Raw genomic sequence first — 18,491 nt, forward strand, 5'->3', positions numbered from 1 at the left:
ACTATTGTTAAGATTGCGCATCACTAAAATGGAAGTTATCACAGGGCTGTTTCGCCGGCGACCAGGGTTGGCAAATCGGCTGCGCCGGTAGGTTGATCCGTTATACATTTCACAAATTCCTGAATAAATTGTATCATCATGGACTCCCCGCTTGGAGATGGTTCCCGACAGCCACCGCAGCACTCCCCCCACCCACTGGTGAGTGCTAAATGGGACTGAAACTTCCACTACAACTTTGTTTACACAATTTTCAGGCCGACTATCAGTTTTCCGCGGAGGAGGTGAAGGCGTTACGTGAGTGCAACACAGAGTCATTCTTCCAGCGGAGTCTTCCCTTTGGCACAGGACTCGGTCTGTTGGCCTACTTTGGCGTCAAGAACGGCTATCTCCAGGGACATGTCAAGTACGGAGCAGTGCCCAAGGTCGTGATGGGCGTCATCCTGGGCTACTTCGTGGGCAAGTTCAGCTACCAGCAGAAGTGCGCAGAAAAGATCATGCGCCTGCCCAATTCCCACCTGGGCGAGCTGCTGCGTCAGCGAAGGCAGGGTGGCGGCGTCATCAGCTCCATCACACCCGACGAGAATCTGGGCAGGGCCTTCACCCTGGCCCCCTTTACGCCCAGCTCGGCGGACGTGTACAGCGATGAAGCGTTCCAGCCTACAAGGAGTACTTCTCTCAACCTGGACACGGAGTCGCGTCCCACCATGGCTGGCCTAGACGACATCTACCGTCCCACTCTGGACTGTGAGTTCATAGGTTCCTTGGGCTTCCAGCAGATTCTAAGCATTTCTCTCCATTCAAACAGCTGCTTCAATAATGGACACGGATCTTCCCTTGGAGCCGGCCAAGCCTGGTCAGTCGTACGAGGACCTGCGGCGAAGGAACCGGGAGGACTACTCGAAGCACCAGCAGAGTCCCTACTCGCGACCCTATGAGCCACCAGCTCCCGTCCAGCAGCGACCCGCGGAGCCATCAGCGCGGAGCCAGCCCGCTGGCAGAAAAAATCAATACGGCGACTCCTGGACAGACTGAGTTTCCACACTAATCATTGTTATTTTGTTGGACATAAAACGTGTTTAAAGTTCTGTGGAAAGACGGAGTCTATTTACATTGGCTGGGGCTGCAATATGGAATTACTTTCTGGCCTGATCGTAGTTGTCTTTGTACCACTTCACCGACGTTTCGATGGCCGTTTCAAAGTCTGTAAATGCATAGTCCGGCAGCAGGGAGCGGAGCTTGGCATTGGACGCCGTCTTCTTGTACTGTCCATCCGCTTTGCTAGTATCACAGACCAGTTTTCCCTGGAATAAAACAAGTTATGTTGTTGGATATCCCAGAAATCTCTATTACTAACTCACCTTAAAGTTAAATGCCTTGGCAATGGCCTGAGCCACTTCGTAAATGGTCACCTCCTGGGCTTCGTCCACGCTCAGGATGATGGGTTCCACGCTGTCGTAGTTCCTAAGCACCCAGATCATCAGCTCGGCCAGATCTAGAGAGTACACAAACTGACGCAGGGGCTTTCCGCTTCCAAAGACCGTGAATACCTTCTCGCTTTCCGGCACATCGGGATTCTCCTTAATTAGCTGGTGCATCCGATTTATCATGCCCGGAATCACGTGGCTGACCTCAGGCTTGTAGTTGTCGTGGGGTCCGAAAATGTTACAAGGAATCACGGAGCTGTAGAGCCGGCCATATTTATCGTGATAGGCGTGGTTCTGCACGTCTATCAGGCGCTTTGCGTAGGAGTAGCCGTAGTTTGAGGGGTGTGGCGGCCCGTTGTGCACCATGGTCTCATCTATGGGGTAGCTGGTTTTGTCCGGAAAAATGCAGGTGGACAGGCAGGAGACTACCTTGGTGCAGCCCTGTTCGTGCGCCGTTTGCAGGACATTGTCGTTGATAAGCAGGTTGTTGCGCTGAAGGAGAACGGAAATAAGTTGGGTTCGGAATCAGGTACGTGGATGGCAGCTCACCAGGAAGTCCAGGTTGTTGTTCATGTTGTGGAACAGACCTCCGACCATTGCGGCTAGGTGGATAACATGCGTTGGCTTCTCCTGGGCGAAGAGTGCCTGCGTGGCTGCCAGATTTCTGAGGAGAGCTTTGTTTACGTTTCTGTTCAACCGAGGTGTCTCGCATTAACTCACGTCAAATCTGCGTCCTTGGAGCCGGCAAAGTACCATTGCTCATCCGCTGGAGCCTGCTCCTTGATCACCGCCTCCAGGGCTTTGCCTACAAGGCCAGTTCCACCTGTGACCAGCACTTTTTTCATTGTTTTTGTGCGATTAAACGGATAAATCAACTGGTTTTTATTTTTCTCTGCCGCTCAGTGTGACCAGTTCCTGCAATTGCCGGTTGGTCAGTGATGCTGTTTTTTTTTCTAGCTAAATCTTAGCGGGATTCCCAATTGATTTAGCTTATTTTGAAATAGGTGTTGGCTACTTTTTGGTTTTAACACAACTCAGATTTCAGTGTATTTTTATGCACCGCCTGAGAAGAAGAAGAGACGAGACGCGATTTTGTTTATGCGGTGTCGGCAATGCGAAAAACAATATAAATGGACATGGAAACGCAAGTTATAGACACCGTCAACGAGTTCTTGGTAATATGGAGAACATAACCGAGGAAAACCACCCGCTGATCAACGATTTCCCTTTTACAGAAGGTGGACTCCATTGATGAGGCGTTCGTGAGCGTCATGGTTTTCAAGCCCAATGGCGAACAGGAGCGAGCTTCCAGTTTCGCCACTGATCTGGGTAAGTGAACCGCTTTCCGAGACTGCAGCTTTGAGAACCACCATCTGTTTTAGTTACCGCCTTTGGGAACGTGACGCAGGAGAACCGGGAGCAGGTACTTCGTGTCTATCTGCTGCGGACAGCCGGGGCCTCAGGCTACCACATTAAGGTGCTGATGGCGGCACTGGTCAAACTGGTGGATGCACACGTCATCACCGCAAGGATGCTGTGCGACAAGGTCCTGATGTGCGAGAAACTGGACTTCGAGCACCGGACCTTCTGGATCGAGAGCTTCCGCCTGATTAAGCGCGTCATCGTCCATGTGGACTACAAGGGTGTGCGCGAGATCATGAAGGTGTGTCGCGACAAGGCGCAATGGTTTCCCCTCAACGTCAACGTCACCTACATGCCGCAGCTGCTGGCCGTCGAGGATATCCTGCGCTTCATCTTCGATCGCAACAATTGCTTGCTACCCGCCTACTTCATTGCCAACGAGATCATGCGTCCGTTTCCCTACCATTGGAAGCTCAACCGGCTGATGACCGATTTTGTCGAGGAGTTCCGCACCACGGCACAAATGGTCTCGATCATCGGGCATGCCAGTATGCTGCCCATCGTGGAGCACTTCGGTTATGCCGATCACATGATGAACTCCTGGCGGCTAGACCACAACACTCTAAAGTTTAACTTTAAAGGCAGTCTGCCCTATGAGCCAGAACTTCTCGAGGAGCAGAAGCCCCTGCTCCGGTACGTTTTGGAGCAGCCGTACTCGCGGGAGATGGTCTCGCAGATGCTGAACTTGCAGAAGCACCAGAAGCAACGCTACAATGCCCTGGAGGAGCAGCTGGTCAACCTGATAGTCCAGGCCATGGAAATGACAGAGGCTAACGACGCCACTGCGGGCAGTGGCTTTAACTCCTCAGACGAACAGATCACGCCCTACGAGTGGGTGTGGCTGCATCTTTCCTCACAACTTATCTACTTTGTGCTCTTCCAGTTTGTTAGCTTTATGCACATAGTGTTGGCACTCCACGAAAAGGTGGGTCCCTTGTTAGACCAACAAATCAATCTTCCTTTTAACTTACTTTTAATCCTTTGTAGCTTTCAAAGTTGGAGCTCCGCAAAGGTCGTGACCAGCTGATGTGGATCCTCTTGCAGTTCATCTCTGGAAGCATACAGAAGAACCCTGTAGGTGCTCCGCTAATCTAAATGAATCATCTTTAATGACTTTTGTTTTTAGATCACCAATTTCCTGCCCGTGTTCAGGTTGTTTGACCTCCTCTATCCTGAGCTGGAGCCGCTTAAGCTGCCAGACACCAATAAGTCCTCGATGGTCCGTCATATGGCCCCCATTTGCGTATGGATCCACCTGATGAAGAAGGCACGAGTGGAGAATATGAATATCACGCGACCTCTGCCCATTGCACTGAAAAACCATTACGAGTAAGTTACCATTTTTTTCCTTAGTATTTGTTTAAACATTCACCATTTTATGCACAGCTTTCTGCAGCACCTGGTCACGCCCAACACCATGATGAACATGACACTGGGAAACGACTTCCGCATCATTCTCATATGCAATGCATATTCAACGAACCAGGAGTACTTTGGACGACCCATGGGTCTGCTGCTGGACGCCCTAAATGGCACTTCAAAGTCCCCGAATGGCGGCCAAATACCGGCCGTAACTTTCTCGGTCACGGTTCTGGACAGCCTGACTGTGCACAGTAAAATGTCGCTTATCCACAGTTTCGTAACTCAGATGCTGAAGCAGGCCCAAACAAAAGGACAAGTTCCAGCTGCGGCGCTATTGGAAACCTATGCCAGACTTTTGGTATATACAGAAATAGAGTCATTGGGCATCAAGGGATTCTTGAGTGAGTCTTGCCAACAATCATAATCAAACCATGCACTTACTGTTTAATGTATTTGCATATAGGTCAACTGATGCCAACTGTGTTTAAAAACCATGCGTGGGCCATGCTGCACACCCTGATGGAGATGTTTTCGTACCGTCTACATCATGTGCCTACCCATTACCGAGTCCAATTGCTGTCGCTGCTCCACTCTCTGTCCTCGGTGCCGCAAACAAACAAGATGCAACTGAATCTTTGGTAGGCTATAAACAAGTTAAGACATTATATAGAAACTGATATGCACTCTCTTTTCAGCTTTGAATCCACTGCTCTGCGCCTGATCACCAGCATTGGATCAGCTGAGTTCCAGCCACAGTTTTCGCGGTACTTTAACGACAAATCTCCCGGAGCGGTGGCATCTAATGAGAGCGAGGAGCTGAACCGGGTCCTCATCCTTACACTAGCGCGCTCCATGCATGTGCACGGCGGCGGGGATGAGATGCAGGGGTGGTGCAAGGACTTCCTGTCAAACATTATGCAGCACACGCCGCACTCGTGGCCCATGCAATCCCTGGCCTGCTTTCCATCCGCCTTAAATGAATATTTCACGCAGAACAACCAACCGCCGGAGAATAAGCAACAGCTTAAGAAGGCCGTTGAAGAGGAATACCGCACATGGACGTCGATGACGAACGAGAACGACATTATTGCGCACTTCCTGCGACCAACTACAAATCCCCTGTTCCTTTGCCTTTTGTTCAAGATCATTTGGGAAACGGAGAACATAAGCCCAGTGGCTTACAAGTGCGTAACATTAACTCATGATAACTTCTGCGGTATTCCTTATATTATGGTTTCCTCTCAGAATCCTGGAGGGCATCAGCGCTAGAGCCTTGTCTACACACCTGCGCAAATTTTGCGACTATTTGGTGGCCGAGGTGGCTAGCTCCTCGGATGGCCGTGACTTTATTCACAAGTGCGTGGATACGATCAACAACATGATCTGGAAGTTCAATGTTGTGACCATCGATCGGGTTGTGCTTTGTCTGGCCCTGCGAACCCACGAGGGAAACGAGGCGCAAGTCTGCTTCCTTATAATACAGTTGCTGCTACTCAAAGCAAGTGAGTTAAGAAATCGGGTTCAGGAGTTCTGCAAGGACAACAATCCTGACCATTGGAAGCAGAGCAACTGGTAAGTGTTACATTTTATTAAGAGACCTTTCTTATAGCAATGTTCTTCCCTAGGCAGGATAAGCACTTGTCGTTCCACCAAAAATATCCGGAGAAGTTCGCCCTGGACGAGTCTGCCTCGCAGATTCCGCTGCCTGTGTACTTCAGCAATGTCTGTTTGCGATTCCTTCCCGTTCTGGATGTGGTGGTCCACAGATTTATCGAGCTCACCATTACGAATGTCCACCAAATTCTGGGATTTATTTTGGATCATCTGAGCATTCTGTATAAGTTTCACGGTGCGTAAATAAGCTTCTCTCAAGATTTTCAGAACTTACGTTTTTGGGTTGCAGATCGACCTATAACTTATCTCTACAACACTCTGCATTACTATGAACGAATCTTGCGAGATCGCCCCGGGCTTAAGAAAAAGTTGGTAAGAGTTGTTCAAAATACAATTAGCCTTTTCATTAATGTATTGTACTTTTTCAGGTGGGCGCTATTACCAGCGCCTTTAGCGAGATTCGGCCGCCCAACTGGAGTGTTAGTGAGCCGTATAAGGTGTTTCTGCAAAACCCAGAATCGCTGTGGACCCCCGAATTGAGTTACTACATGAGTTTAATCAGGCGCTTGGCAGACAGTGAGTTGGATTGGAGGATTTTGTAAAGTGTTAATATTCACCCTTTCGTTCTTTTGCAGCAATCAGTGGGAAAAATGTCTTCTATTCCACCGACTGGCGTTTTAATGAGTTCCCAAATGCCCCCACCCATGCGCTCTACGTGACCTGCGTGGAGCTTCTGGGTCTACCTGTTGCACCCTCTTTGGTTGCAAACAATCTCATCGATGTGATAGTCAGCGGATATGCGATCATTCCGCAGAAGGATATCCACAGCTATATCAATGCCGTAGGCATTGTTCTAGCCGCCTTACCAGAGCCTTACTGGAGTGGCATATACGATCGCTTGCAGGATATGCTCAACACACCCAATATGCTTAACTGGACCTATAGGTTCAATGCCTTCGAGTTGTTCAACTTTAAGACAGTGCGCGAGGCTATGCTGGAGAAGACCTACGCCGTGGTGTTGGCAGTAGCTCACTCGGTGTTTCATCACATGGGCGCTTTCAAGCTGGCGGCAATGACCAGGTACCTCAAGGAAAAGCTAAAGCCGTGCGTGCGAACCGAGCAGCAGCTGCTCTACCTATGCCATGTATTTGGGCCCTTCCTGCAGAGAATAGAGTTGGAGAAACCGAACGCAGTGGCCGGTATTGCCGTGTTGCTCTATGAGATTCTGGAGATTGTTGACAAGCAGCATGGACCAAAACCTTTGCTGTACATGGACCAGATATGCGATTTTCTGTAAGCTTATCAAACAATAATCAAAAATATTCAATAGAAAATAATGATATCATTTATAGCTACCACATTAAATATATACATGTGGGTAACATCATCAAAAACGAATCGGAGGCCATCATTAAGCGGTTACGACCTTTGCTTCAAATGCGCCTTAGGTTCATCACCCATCTCAACTTGGAGGATATTCACTCGGAGAAGATGTAAGAATGATACGAAATAAAAGTGTGCTTAGGTATAATGAACTTTTAATTATTTTAGCACCGACAATGCCAGCAATAATGCAATAACAAGTCAAACGCAATCCCCCCTGCAACCCCAACATCAACAGCCGTCGCAGCAACAACAACATCAGCTACAGCAACAACAGCAGCAGCAGCAGCAGCAGCAACAGCAGCAACAACAACAACAACAGCAGCAGCAACAGCAACAGCAGCAAATGCAACTACAGCAACAACAGGTAAACGCGGTGCAAACAACCAGCGTTCCTCTGGGCAGCGGTGGCAGTCTGCAACAACAGCAGCAACTCAACCAGCAGCAGCAACAAATGTACATGCAACACATGCAGCAGCAACAGCAACATCAGCACATGCAAAACATGCGACACAATTAGACTAGCGCAGACTTGAGTGCAAGAAGACATGTGTAAAACATAAGCTTAATTTAAATGTAGTATTATTTTATCTTGTACCGGCGTTTGCATTTATCATCGAGTATTCGTGTAAGTCCCATTTCCATCTAATGTGTAAACCGTTCTCTGATATGTTTAACGTGAAACTAAGAAACATTTTAAAGTAATACCTATTTGTGTTATTAGTTATATGAGAGCCATCTTCAAGCTAAAGCTTGGATTAATGAGTCACTTGTGGAGTCTGTGATTCTCTGGCTGGGAACTTGTCTAAACTTAAAGCTCGTTGCTGCTCAGCTGTGGTAGCAGATCTGGCCAACCTCGAGAGGCATTCTCAGTTGTGCGCACAAAGCCTTGCAATGCATTCGTTCTCCGGAACCCAGTGGCTACTCTTGATTGTTTCAGTCAGCGCGGTGCCTGAATACTGTGACAATGGGACCGGCGAGTGCCAGGAGCTGACTCCTTCCGACTGTCCAGTAATATTCTACAACCAGCACCTGATTGGATCGGAAGTCAAGTACTGCGACGAGTTTAACGATATTGTATGCTGTCCCATACCCCTGGATCATCAGAATCGAAAACCTGTTGAACAGACAAGGCCATATGAGAAGCGTAAGGGGTTACTGCCATGATTCCCTTTTATTATAAACGTTTTATATTGGAATTATTTAGAGTGCAAGCAGTACAACGAGGCCAGAGCCGCATGTCAGTCCACGCCTTTCATTGTGGGCGGCACAAAGGCGTCAGGTCGGGAATTCCCCTTCATGGCCCTGATCGGCACCCATCGATTTAACAAAACCGATATCAGCTGGGACTGTGGTGGGGGTTTGGTGCATCCGCGGTTCATACTGACAGCGGCCCATTGTCTGGAGACGGACGAGTAAGTAATCCTGAGTTATCCCTAACAGGGTTCCCTGAAAATTAGTTATAAATTCTTTTACTTTCAAAACCAGAACAAAGGCCGAAAGATTGGACCCAAACTTCGATTCGCCAAAGTTTGTAGTCCGCCTAGGGGAGTTGGATTACAACACTACTACAGATGATGCCCAAATTCAGGACTTTCGGGTGGTCAACTATGTGGTCCACCCAGGCTATGATACTGAGGACGAAGAGCAAGGCTATAAAAACGACATTGCTCTGGTGGAACTTGATCGGGATGCTATGTTTAATGACCATGTGGCGGCAGTATGTCTGCCTCCTAGCAGCGGAAATGAGAATGAACAGGTGACAGCCGCTGGCTGGGGATTCACCGCGGATGGGGTGAAGTCCTCTCACCTTCTGAAGGTCAGTCTGCAGCGATTCACCGACGAGGAATGCCAGAAGCGCTTGCGTTTCAGCATCGACACACGCACCCAGTTCTGCGCAGGTTCGATGACCACCGAGGCGGACACCTGCAACGGCGACTCCGGCAGTCCCATCTTCGTGCAGCATCCGCTCTATCCGTGCTTAAAGCAGGTGATCGGTATCGTCTCTTACGGATTGGTCTGTGGCTCCCGAGGTCTGCCCAGTGTCTACACCAAAGTCCACCTCTTCACGGATTGGATCGAAAGCATTGTGTGGGGCCATTGATTGCCACAAATCCTTCTAAAAAGCCAACATCGATATAATAAGCAAATAAAAATCTGTAATAATTGGGCCTTATCCATCCGAAAATCGTACATAACAGTTATAAAAATATATAATTTAAATGGAATTAGTGGCCATTTCTCCGGATTAAGCTAATGAGCTTTAACACTACATACTTAGGTACTAATTTCTGGTATCAGAAATTGTTATTATATAATAAAACAAACTTAAGTCCCGAGAGAGAGAATAACATAATAATTATGATTAGTATCTTATCTTGATGGTAATTAACATAATTATTTGTTGAATTGAACTTGTTTTAGTAAAACCAACATGGGCATTTTAAAAACTATTAAGCCATGGCCGCGTTTAGATGGGTGGCAGTGCTTTTGCTAATATTATCATTTACAGTCGTTAAGGTAAATAGTCCTCTGGGGTGTCGTCAAAAAGCCCGTTTAAACTAATGATTATTTAGGTATGTTGCAAGTTTGAGTTTACCAATATAAACTGTACTTCCTTGGACCCAGAATTTATGGATGTAGCAGAATGTTTCTTAAAGTCTGCAAATCGCACCTATAAATACTTGACACTGAAGACAAGGTTCTATAAATTGCCAATAAATAATATAATGGTATGAAATTATTCACACTTAGTTGTAATACCATTGTTCTAAAAAGTTACTTCTATTTTCTTTTAAGATAAGAGTGAAAGTGCTCAAGAGACTGAATGGATATAAACCCTTCCTTTATGACTTTACTTTGGACGGCTGTAAATACCTTAAGGGAAAACAGAATCAGTTGATACAATTTTTCTACGATATGTTTGCTCCATATTCAAATGTTAACCACACTTGCCCTTACAATGTAAGCATCAAAGCAACCTTAATGTCTAATCAAATTTAAATACTCTTTGATGAACATTACAGCATGACGTTTATGTAGAAAAGTTGCCAATTAGCTATCTGGATCATAGAGTGACTGTTGTCCTTCCAGTCCCCGAAGGATATTACTGCATTCACAGCACTTTTTCTACCGAAAAAAGAGCGGTCTTTGATTTAAAAGTTTATTTTCAGATATCTTAATAAGAAACCAAAAATCAGCAATTTTATTTATTTTGATTGAAAAAACCATAGACCTATGAATCATAAGCTATGATAACCTATACATACTGGACAAAATCACGAAAACAAGTTAGTGCGGCCTATTTGTTTGCGCTATGACGTTAGAACGTTTAACTTTTTTAAAATTGTGAAAACAACTAAAAAATTGATCAAGAACATTTATAAAACAATAAAAAATCATCTAAAACAGAACATATTTTTTTAATAAATAAAAATAAAAATATAGATAAAATAAATAAGCTGTTTCCGTAGTTAGCCACTGGTTTTTTTAATGCACATACCTTTGTAATTAACAGTGTTCTTTAAACAATTTGTAGCATTTAAATAAATTTTAATACATTTACGTTTTAAAATTTGTAAAAAATGTGGGCGCCAGATAAATTTTAGTGTTTTGGGCGATAAAGTGGGCATGGAACCTTGGGTTAACAAAACTGCTCTATATATGAGAAGCTTAGGAATTGCATCTTAATGCTTAAATCTCTAGGTCTTACAATTTATAAGATCATTGCGTTTGTAACGGACAGACAGATTTAGCTAGATCGACTCGGCTAGTGGTATAGATCACTTATATACTTTATAGAGTCGAAAACGCTTGCTTTAACCTGCTTCCTTTTTTTTCAGCGAATACAATAGATGCTATACATTACGATTAACAGGTATAGATATAAAAATATATTATTGCATTCTCTTAGACACCTTTAATTTGATTTCTAGCTCCTCCAGCCAGTTCTGGTGGATACCACTTCTGCTCCTTTTACTAGATCCCCAAATCGAGGTATGTCCCCGTGGTGTCAGGGCTCTTGCCGCTTTGTGGTCCTAGTGGTTGGTGGTCTTACTAATAGAAATTGAAACATTTTGGTAATTGTTGCTTTTATTTTTATAGTCAACGTAGTTTTGTTTGTAAACAAATAAATATTTAAAATCTATACGACTAAAATTGTGCTTCCCCCGCGTTAACCAGAAGTTATATAGAAATTCAAAGAACTTATTGTCCCTTTAGCGATGTTTTCTTTTAAATAATTCCGATATGTTTCTGGTACTTGGAATATCATTGTGGGAGTATCATAAATAATGCCTAAGGTTACCGACCCCTTTGAGGCGTGGAATACATAGAGAAATACAAATAGATGTGCGGAGCTAGCTCTCAGACAAAAGGAGATGATAGATAAACAGGTTCTGGTGACAACTTAGCATAACCAATGGACTAACGCTTACGCTTGTGAGTTAGGTATTAGGTGATTCCGATCAGCAACGATCAGTTAAGTACTTTGAAGTCTGACTAAGACGGTGTCTGTGGGGCACATATGCGTACAGGTAGTTGCGATTGGAAACAGCGAGTTTTGGAGTATCAAAAAGTTGACCACTAATAATTGCTTATGTGCTGAAGTATTTCCCATTTAACACCTAGCCTTACACATATACAGTGACTTTCACACATACGATTAACAACTTACAAACCGATAAAAGCATTTTGCTCGAGTTTACAATTTCCGATAGGTGAATTCCTTTGGCGAAATGCATTTGGTTCTTCCTAATTATTACTATATAGACTTTGAGTACACAAATGTTAACGTTGTCATCAAAATAATCAATACGGACGTCTTTACACTTTTGATATTGTTGTCAATGGTATATCACTAGTTAAACTTAATTAAACTCTTGTTTAAACATATGTCTTTTTTCCATTTTCCCTGCTTTCCCCCACTGTCGTTGCTGTCCCATAGCTATATCTAGATTTTGTATTTTGGTGTTGGTGGGTGAGCTCTTAAGCAAGCATTTTCCATTTGCAACTAGCTACTGGCTGCTTTTTGGTTTCGATAGATAGCCTTTCGTTCATAGCACGCAATGACAGCTCAGTTCGTTTGCCGGTCTCCTCAGATATCCCCCGTTTCCATGGCAGCATTAATGTCGGCCACGATCTTTCCCATCACCTCGCGATAGGGGGAGTCGGATCGGAAAGCCGTTTCCAGCAGCGTCTCCTCGCCAAAGAAATCGAACACCTCGTCGATGCGGCCCAGCGACTTCTCTGTAAGATGCGGCTGTACAATCGACTTTAGTGCCATTTGCGATTCCGCTATGGACTTCTGCAGGTAGGCCAGGTCGAACGTGAAGTCCACTTCGTAAAATGATATGATGGAGAGTTGGGTGTTCTGCAGGGAAATAAAGTGGGTTTAATGAAGTTCCTGGTATATATGTTTATTGAATCTAACTAAATTAGATTGTTTATGAAGAAAATTTGATTTCTCCTTAAAGAATTGGCTCTAAACTTAAAATTTCGAACAAGCCGTTAACATTAACAATCTTAATAGGGTGATAGAAATAAATAAACTTTGCTTTTTTTTCTTTTTGTAGTATAAAAGTGATGTCTTTAATGAAAATAATTTAAATTATAAAACAGCAATTCTCGAAAATTAAATGAAGGTTCTGACATCAGCAAAATAAAAGTTCTCATCATAATAATCTGAATATTTCTATGAAATGTACTTTTCATATACAGAACAGTTTTTTTCTAACTTTAAGTATTTAAAAGAAGACTTACCTGAAACTTTCTCTTAAAGTTCTCCGCCTTTTGCAGCTCCTCCTCGCTAAACTGATTGTTCCGGTGGAGTACCCCGATCTTAATCACGATCTTGATGATGTTCTTGATCAGCTTCTCCGCCTTGGCCTTGTTTCCGGTGTGCATCTTGCAGAGCCTGTACAGGTTGTCCAGCAGTGAGGCCGTTGTCCCATCGATAAAGGTCTTCGCAATGTTTTTGGTGGCCATGCGTGAGAGGATTTTCTTCTGCGCCCGCAGCCCGATATCGTGCGACTTAAAGACATTGTCAGCCATGACTAAAGCGGAAGGGAGGGGTGCGATTCAGATTCAGACATTATTATCGCTGCATATTCATTGAGTAAAGCATTGTGGTGGAGCAATTCAAGCAAATCAAGCAACTTGAGCCGCCCAAACAAAACGGGAAAACAACTGAAAACTGTGTACTGGCAAATGAAGAGAAAAGCAGCTCCACACTTTTCAGCGTTTTACCTTCCAAGTTCCAATAGTCGACGCTCCAGAGTAGCAGACATTGTCGAAGCCCGGCCACCGACATCGTTGCTATATATCAAACATATTTTACACCGATTCCAGTTGCAAGCATTGATAAGAGAATTACAGGTATAGATAGAGAAACATGAATGATTGGGAAACGTTCATCGACACGGTAATCTTTAGATAAAGAAACCTGGCTCCTTTCTTTGCTATGGGGTCTTTGTGTTTCATTGTGTTTTAAGTGGAGTGAGCAATAAAACAGTCGGTACGGCCTACCTTTAACTAGTATGAGTCATTCAGTAATACAATTAATTTGACCTACACTTCTTGGAAAATCTAAACTGGTAATTTTTATGGCCTATAATTTTCGTTTAGCTACTTTAAAAATATATCTTACCTATTTAAATAAAATCTGCATATATCTTACACTTTTTGAGCCAATAAAATTGTTTTCACTTATAGCGTTTCCTTAATGTCAACCATTTATGTATTTATCAGTCTAAAAACAAAGCAAACATTGAAGTACAGAGAGTTCTATCTTTAGAACTTTGACTGTAAGGCACTAGAACTCGTTATCGTGCATTCGTCACAAGGGCCTTTCAATATAAAAATAAAACATTCTTGAGAAGACGAATTGGGGCTATCATAACTGGCCGTAGTTAACACAAAATTAAGCTGAAGTCAGTACGATATAAAGAGGTTCGACCGTATTAATAATGGATGGCAAACTGTTCTTCTCTAACCGTATTTATAAGGTCGTTCTAACGGCGTCGAAGCGCGTGTCGTACGTGTTGGAGCCTTAAATGGAAATGCGGCAGCTTTTCCAACTGTCCAAACAAGGAGTCAAGACCAGGGCTAGCAAACCATGAGCAGTAGGAATCACCTGGCGGGTCGGCAGAGTTCAAACTACCATATACATATATGCGTTCTAGCCAGAGCTATGTAGATCCCACCCAGGTCGTAACTAAGCCTAATCTAGAGCAGGGCATCCCTGGCTGCTAATTTAACTAAGTGAATTTCAGTTCCAGTTAGATAACGTCTAGCATATAAGCGTGTCATGACACGTACCGCTCCAAATGGTTAAGGTCACGCAAAGTGCAATAAAACGGCCAGTCCAAAAGGAGGCCTATCCTTTAATGAGGAGGAGTGGCAGTGGGAGAGGGTGGGTCTCCTCCAAGGACAGCGGTGGAATGCGGAAGTGCGCTACAGCCAAAACAATTGGGCTCTTGAGTTTGTTTGACTACTTGTGGGCTAACTTCAATCGACACCCACGGCCCACCAAAGTTTTTGGGTTCCTGCATTTGCGTGTTCTGTTTTCCCCAGAGGGGGTCTCTTTGCCTTCTGGGTGTTATTGATTGCAACAGGCACATCGTACCCTCCCCCTCGAAAACAAGAATAGAAATCCAACTTTGGCGCCCTGCCCGCTCACCTGTGTTTTTGTTGCTGCAGTCCTTGAATTGTATCCTTGGGTCCTTCCCTCGCTTCTACGTGTATCCAGCAACCTTTCAGGGATTCCAACTCCTAGCACAAGCAACTAAAAAGGGGCGGCTGCATTTAAATGCGCAAATTGTTAATGATTTGATAGGGAATTTATGCGCAACTTCTATTAAACATAAAACGAACAGCAACAAAAACAAAATATAGCTGAGCCAGTGTGACCAGTAGTGTTTAGTCGCCCAATCACAAGCTGCGAATTGGCAATAGATATTAGCTGTTGGTATTTTTTTAAGGGGCATTTTATTTAAAAAATTACGAGTTCAAAGGAATTTTTGTACACAGCGACAGACTTCTAAACTAAATGAGCTAGGTTCTCCGTAAACTTTATTAAAGTAAGTAATCCGTACTAGTGATACTTAAATGTTACATAGTTAGGATGGTTTTTTAAGAAAAGAAAAACTTAACTCTGGCTTGCAGCAACATCCTCAAGGTGGTTGAAACGATGTATGGGTAACAGCTGACCAAAACTCGACAATTCAACAGTTTCGGGAATACCCTAAATACAAAAATACCGTTCTTGTTTTTTTGGCGGTTCGAGAATATATTTTAGCTCCAAAAGGCATATTCTGCTCATCCGAACACGGTCACACTACTAAAAGGTCCAGCTGCGTCGTTGAAAAATATTTTCGATGCATCGTAGGTTGTTTTATTTCAAAGGAAATAGCAATTAATATAGTTCAAAACGTGGAATTTAAGGAGCAGTCGCCGAGCGGATTGCAGGATGAACATATACAACAAGTTGCGGGCCAGGGAACACGGATACGGTGAGTTTTTCGCTTGGCGGGAGAATCTCACTTTTGGCGCTCGAATTTCCTGTGAGCAAAGGTGTTGATTTCAAAAAGGGTTCAAAGGGTTTACCAGTCTAAACTGCCACTATCTCAAAGATATATGCGCCTGATCGCTGAGGATCGATTATGATAGTTGAGAAACCCCATATGATGTTCCGCTGGAAACTGCTGATCTTGCAGAAAATGCGTGAAAAACTATGGCACAGCCACGGCACTAATTTCACGGTTTACCCCTCTTGTTTTCAGGCAATGAAAGGACATACGACTTCGCCCTACGTCGCCTTTCAGTGGCCAAGGAAGACAGCTGGCGGGGCATTGCGCCGGCCAACTACTGCCCGGACTTTAATCCGGAGCCGCCGATCTTCTCCGCCAAGTTCGCCAACTGCGATGGCTACCGGCACATCCTGGCGATTGCCAACGAGGACGGCAAGATCACGCTGCAGGACACCACGCAGCGGAACCACCAGCCGGAGGAGCAGTCCCTGGTGGGTCCCCAGTGCCACTACAACGCCGTTTTCGACCTGGAGTGGGCCCCCGGCCAGATGCGTTTCGTTTCGGCCTCGGGGGATCACACTGCCAGACTGTGGGAGGTGGCTGGCTCCGGCATCCGTGGCCTGAACTCCTATGTGGGTCACACAAGATCCGTTAAATCGGCGGCCTTTAAGCGGACTGATCCCGCTGTCTTTGCTACCGGTGGTCGTGATGGCGCTATTCTCATCTGGGACATCAGGGCAAACCTCAACATGGACCTCACGTCTCGTGTGGACAATTGCATCTACAGCGGCCACACGGGTGGGCCGGGCACTCCAGTCTCCCAGCGAAAGCAGCGCACACGCACTCCCAAAATGGCTGGGGGAACCACTTCGAGCAGCATCACGGGCTTGGCCTTCCAAGATAACGACACGCTTATCTCCTGCGGTGCCGGCGATGGAGTCATCAAGGTGTGGGACCTGCGGCGAAACTACACGGCCTACAAAAAGGAGCCACTGCCAAGGCACAAGTTACCGTATGCCGGCCACTCCACCTTCCGGGGATTCACCAACCTCATTGTGGACGCTTCGGGCACGAGACTTTATGCCAACTGTATGGACAATACCATTTATTGCTATAACCTGGCTTCCTACTCACCCCGCCCGCTGGCCTGCTACAAGGGTCTGCTTAACTCCACTTTCTACATAAAATCGTGCCTTAGCCCGGACGGGAAGTATCTGCTGAGCGGGAGCAGTGACGAGCGGGCTTACATCTGGAACCTAGATCACGCGGAGGAGCCACTGGTGGCCCTAGCGGGGCACACGGTGGAAGTGACCTGTGTGGCCTGGGGCTCTAGTCACGATTGCCCCATTGTCACTTGCAGCGATGATGCGCGTCACAAGATCTGGCGGATTGGACCCGATCTGGATGGCCTCAGTGAGGCAGAGCGTTCGGAAAATTACCGGGGAACTGCCTCCTACGTCAGGGAATTTGGCAAAAAGTCATCTGGTCCATCTAGTGGAAACCACAAGTACAATCTTCGAGATCTGGAGTCAACGCCTCGCTCGCTGAAGCGGCTCATGGACCAAAATGAACGAACTCCTGGCTCTGTAGAAAAGACGACGACCAAACGCTCATTTCTGGAAATGCTGGGTGTAGCCGGACCGGATACGGAAGGCACAGATCAGCCCCAGAAGCGAGCCAAACCATTGGAGTCTCGTGGCAGGCGGCTTTTTGGCCCTTCCAGCCAGGAAACGACTTGTCGGCACATACAACTGCAGCCCATAAACGAAGAAGATGCCTCACCAAGTAAACGGCAAAAGGAGAATTCTGCGGCGGAAGATGTGTCTCCACTGCACAAACTCCTTAGTACGCCAGGTCATTCACCTTTGAGTGAAAATGTGAACCACATGTACACCTCCCCGCCAACGACTTCAGCGGCAGCAGCAGCAGCCGCGGCGACCTCTGAGACAGCCAACCCACCGCCTATCTCTGCCATAATCTATTCGCCCACCTCCAACCTGCCGAACTATGTGCTGGATGGTGAGGCACCTCACCTGGGTATTATGTCGCCCAAGCGAAAAGCCAAGGAGAAGGTTGACTGGCTGACGAATATCCGGAAACAGAAGCTTATGAGTGGCAGGGCACATGTGACGCTAAGTGATAAGATCAGCGAGGAGCAGCAGGCGGATGTTCTGGCATCTCCTCGTCTCCAAAGTCTGCGGCAATCCGAGTGCAGTCCCAGATTGCAGGCCACGCCCCGCAGGCGCATATCCCACACGGATGGAGGCGGTAGTACACCGGCTGGCAACTCCTCCCATCCCCACACACAACATCAACCAAGAACCCCAACCTCTAGTAGGAGAAATAGCGAGACGACGCTCCTTCGGTTCTTTAGCATCCAGAGGAGCAGCAGTGTGCCGGCGGATGAACCTGCGACAGCGACAGTGGCTCCACCTTCTCCCAATCCTCCGGCAGTGAGTGCTCCCGGTGCCACGCCCCTCAGCCTGCTTACGCCGACCACGGCGGTGGGCAGCGATTGACGCGGAGCTTCGAGCTTTTTCTTACATTCAATGGGAAGGTCACAGCACCAATATTGCTCTTGTAGTTTTAAGCGGACATTGTTTAAGTTATTTTATGTAGATAGTAGGTTGGATTTATCGCGGGGCGAGTTGGTAACCAACTCCCCGCCGTTTGTACAGCGCCCATACAAAAGACTAACGTATCCAAATAAAATTAAATCAATTTTAAACTTGCTTTTGTAGTACTACTTCTGTCGGTT

General features: G+C 45.9%; 7 protein-coding genes across 8 annotated transcripts; 5 read left to right on the top strand and 2 right to left on the bottom strand.

Annotated features, from left to right (window-relative positions):
* The first annotated feature begins 40 nt into the window (after positions 1-40).
* Positions 41-1,093, top strand: asrij (OCIA domain-containing protein asrij). The gene is made up of 3 exons (XM_017072179.4): positions 41-198; positions 255-744; positions 806-1,093. Exons 1-3 carry the CDS (start codon positions 139-141, stop codon positions 1,030-1,032), a joined length of 777 nt encoding a protein of 258 aa, XP_016927668.1. The 5' UTR covers positions 41-138; the 3' UTR covers positions 1,033-1,093.
* Gmer (GDP-L-fucose synthase-like protein) lies at positions 1,030-2,342 on the bottom strand. The gene is made up of 4 exons (XM_017072178.3): positions 2,145-2,342; positions 1,974-2,088; positions 1,359-1,916; positions 1,030-1,301 (listed from the first exon to the last, which is right to left on the bottom strand). The coding sequence occupies exons 1-4, from the start codon at positions 2,267-2,269 to the stop codon at positions 1,134-1,136; spliced, it is 966 nt and encodes a 321-aa protein (XP_016927667.2). The 5' UTR covers positions 2,270-2,342; the 3' UTR covers positions 1,030-1,133.
* Positions 2,343-2,444: 102 nt separating this feature from the next.
* Positions 2,445-7,910, top strand: MED23 (mediator complex subunit 23). The gene is made up of 15 exons (XM_017075023.4): positions 2,445-2,599; positions 2,660-2,753; positions 2,807-3,771; positions 3,834-3,920; positions 3,973-4,175; positions 4,233-4,609; positions 4,672-4,846; positions 4,904-5,392; positions 5,454-5,780; positions 5,834-6,057; positions 6,112-6,194; positions 6,251-6,398; positions 6,458-7,115; positions 7,175-7,315; positions 7,374-7,910. The coding sequence occupies exons 1-15, from the start codon at positions 2,555-2,557 to the stop codon at positions 7,723-7,725; spliced, it is 4,368 nt and encodes a 1,455-aa protein (XP_016930512.3). The 5' UTR covers positions 2,445-2,554; the 3' UTR covers positions 7,726-7,910.
* A 156-nt stretch (positions 7,911-8,066) lies between these two features.
* On the top strand, positions 8,067-9,350 carry LOC108008556 (serine protease snake). Its single transcript, XM_017072426.4, has 3 exons — positions 8,067-8,352; positions 8,413-8,620; positions 8,694-9,350. Exons 1-3 carry the CDS (start codon positions 8,100-8,102, stop codon positions 9,307-9,309), a joined length of 1,077 nt encoding a protein of 358 aa, XP_016927915.2. The 5' UTR covers positions 8,067-8,099; the 3' UTR covers positions 9,310-9,350.
* A 281-nt stretch (positions 9,351-9,631) lies between these two features.
* Positions 9,632-10,763, top strand: LOC139352584 (uncharacterized). The gene is made up of 4 exons (XM_070995247.1): positions 9,632-9,725; positions 9,782-9,937; positions 10,005-10,169; positions 10,232-10,763. The coding sequence occupies exons 1-4, from the start codon at positions 9,666-9,668 to the stop codon at positions 10,385-10,387; spliced, it is 537 nt and encodes a 178-aa protein (XP_070851348.1). The 5' UTR covers positions 9,632-9,665; the 3' UTR covers positions 10,388-10,763.
* Positions 10,764-11,279: 516 nt separating this feature from the next.
* Positions 11,280-15,109, bottom strand: sigmar (Tumor necrosis factor alpha-induced protein 8-like protein sigmar). Of its 2 annotated transcripts, XM_017075095.4 has the most exons (4): positions 14,884-15,109; positions 13,452-13,520; positions 12,966-13,258; positions 11,280-12,576 (listed from the first exon to the last, which is right to left on the bottom strand). In XM_017075095.4, exons 2-4 carry the CDS (start codon positions 13,513-13,515, stop codon positions 12,301-12,303), a joined length of 633 nt encoding a protein of 210 aa, XP_016930584.3. In that variant the 5' UTR covers positions 13,516-13,520; positions 14,884-15,109; the 3' UTR covers positions 11,280-12,300. The 2 variants fall into 2 exon arrangements, with proteins under 2 accessions (XP_016930584.3, XP_016930586.3); XM_017075097.4 differs by lacking the exon at positions 13,452-13,520 and having other exon boundaries at positions 14,884-15,108.
* Positions 15,110-15,509: 400 nt separating this feature from the next.
* l(2)dtl (WD40 domain-containing protein denticleless) lies at positions 15,510-18,461 on the top strand. Its single transcript, XM_017072202.4, has 2 exons — positions 15,510-15,715; positions 15,986-18,461. Exons 1-2 carry the CDS (start codon positions 15,673-15,675, stop codon positions 18,250-18,252), a joined length of 2,310 nt encoding a protein of 769 aa, XP_016927691.3. The 5' UTR covers positions 15,510-15,672; the 3' UTR covers positions 18,253-18,461.
* Positions 18,462-18,491: the final 30 nt, after the last annotated feature.

The sequence above is a fragment of the Drosophila suzukii genome, chromosome 2R (assembly GCF_043229965.1).
Source record: "Drosophila suzukii chromosome 2R, CBGP_Dsuzu_IsoJpt1.0, whole genome shotgun sequence".
In the NCBI taxonomy this organism is placed as follows: domain Eukaryota; kingdom Metazoa; phylum Arthropoda; class Insecta; order Diptera; family Drosophilidae; genus Drosophila; species Drosophila suzukii.

Coding starts and splice junctions, on each gene's coding strand:
- asrij (XM_017072179.4), top strand. CDS start 139: ATGGACTCCCCGCTTGGAGATGGTTCCCGACAGCCACCGCAGCACTCC. Junction 199..254: donor AGCACTCCCCCCACCCACTG/GTGAGTGCTAAA, acceptor CACAATTTTCAG/GCCGACTATCAGTTTTCCGC. Junction 745..805: donor CTACCGTCCCACTCTGGACT/GTGAGTTCATAG, acceptor CCATTCAAACAG/CTGCTTCAATAATGGACACG.
- Gmer (XM_017072178.3), bottom strand. CDS start 2,269: ATGAAAAAAGTGCTGGTCACAGGTGGAACTGGCCTTGTAGGCAAAGCC. Junction 1,917..1,973: donor ACAACAACCTGGACTTCCTG/GTGAGCTGCCAT, acceptor GTTCTCCTTCAG/CGCAACAACCTGCTTATCAA. Junction 1,302..1,358: donor CCAAGGCATTTAACTTTAAG/GTGAGTTAGTAA, acceptor GTTTTATTCCAG/GGAAAACTGGTCTGTGATAC.
- MED23 (XM_017075023.4), top strand. CDS start 2,555: ATGGACATGGAAACGCAAGTTATAGACACCGTCAACGAGTTCTTG. Junction 5,393..5,453: donor ATAAGCCCAGTGGCTTACAA/GTGCGTAACATT, acceptor GTTTCCTCTCAG/AATCCTGGAGGGCATCAGCG. Junction 6,195..6,250: donor CCGGGCTTAAGAAAAAGTTG/GTAAGAGTTGTT, acceptor GTACTTTTTCAG/GTGGGCGCTATTACCAGCGC.
- LOC108008556 (XM_017072426.4), top strand. CDS start 8,100: ATGCATTCGTTCTCCGGAACCCAGTGGCTACTCTTGATTGTTTCAGTC. Junction 8,353..8,412: donor GACAAGGCCATATGAGAAGC/GTAAGGGGTTAC, acceptor GGAATTATTTAG/AGTGCAAGCAGTACAACGAG. Junction 8,621..8,693: donor CATTGTCTGGAGACGGACGA/GTAAGTAATCCT, acceptor TTTCAAAACCAG/AACAAAGGCCGAAAGATTGG.
- LOC139352584 (XM_070995247.1), top strand. CDS start 9,666: ATGGCCGCGTTTAGATGGGTGGCAGTGCTTTTGCTAATATTATCATTT. Junction 9,726..9,781: donor TATCATTTACAGTCGTTAAG/GTAAATAGTCCT, acceptor ATGATTATTTAG/GTATGTTGCAAGTTTGAGTT. Junction 9,938..10,004: donor TGCCAATAAATAATATAATG/GTATGAAATTAT, acceptor TTTTCTTTTAAG/ATAAGAGTGAAAGTGCTCAA.
- sigmar (XM_017075095.4), bottom strand. CDS start 13,515: ATGTCGGTGGCCGGGCTTCGACAATGTCTGCTACTCTGGAGCGTCGAC. Junction 13,259..13,451: donor CGACTATTGGAACTTGGAAG/GTAAAACGCTGA, acceptor CTTCCGCTTTAG/TCATGGCTGACAATGTCTTT. Junction 12,577..12,965: donor ACTTTAAGAGAAAGTTTCAG/GTAAGTCTTCTT, acceptor ATTTCCCTGCAG/AACACCCAACTCTCCATCAT.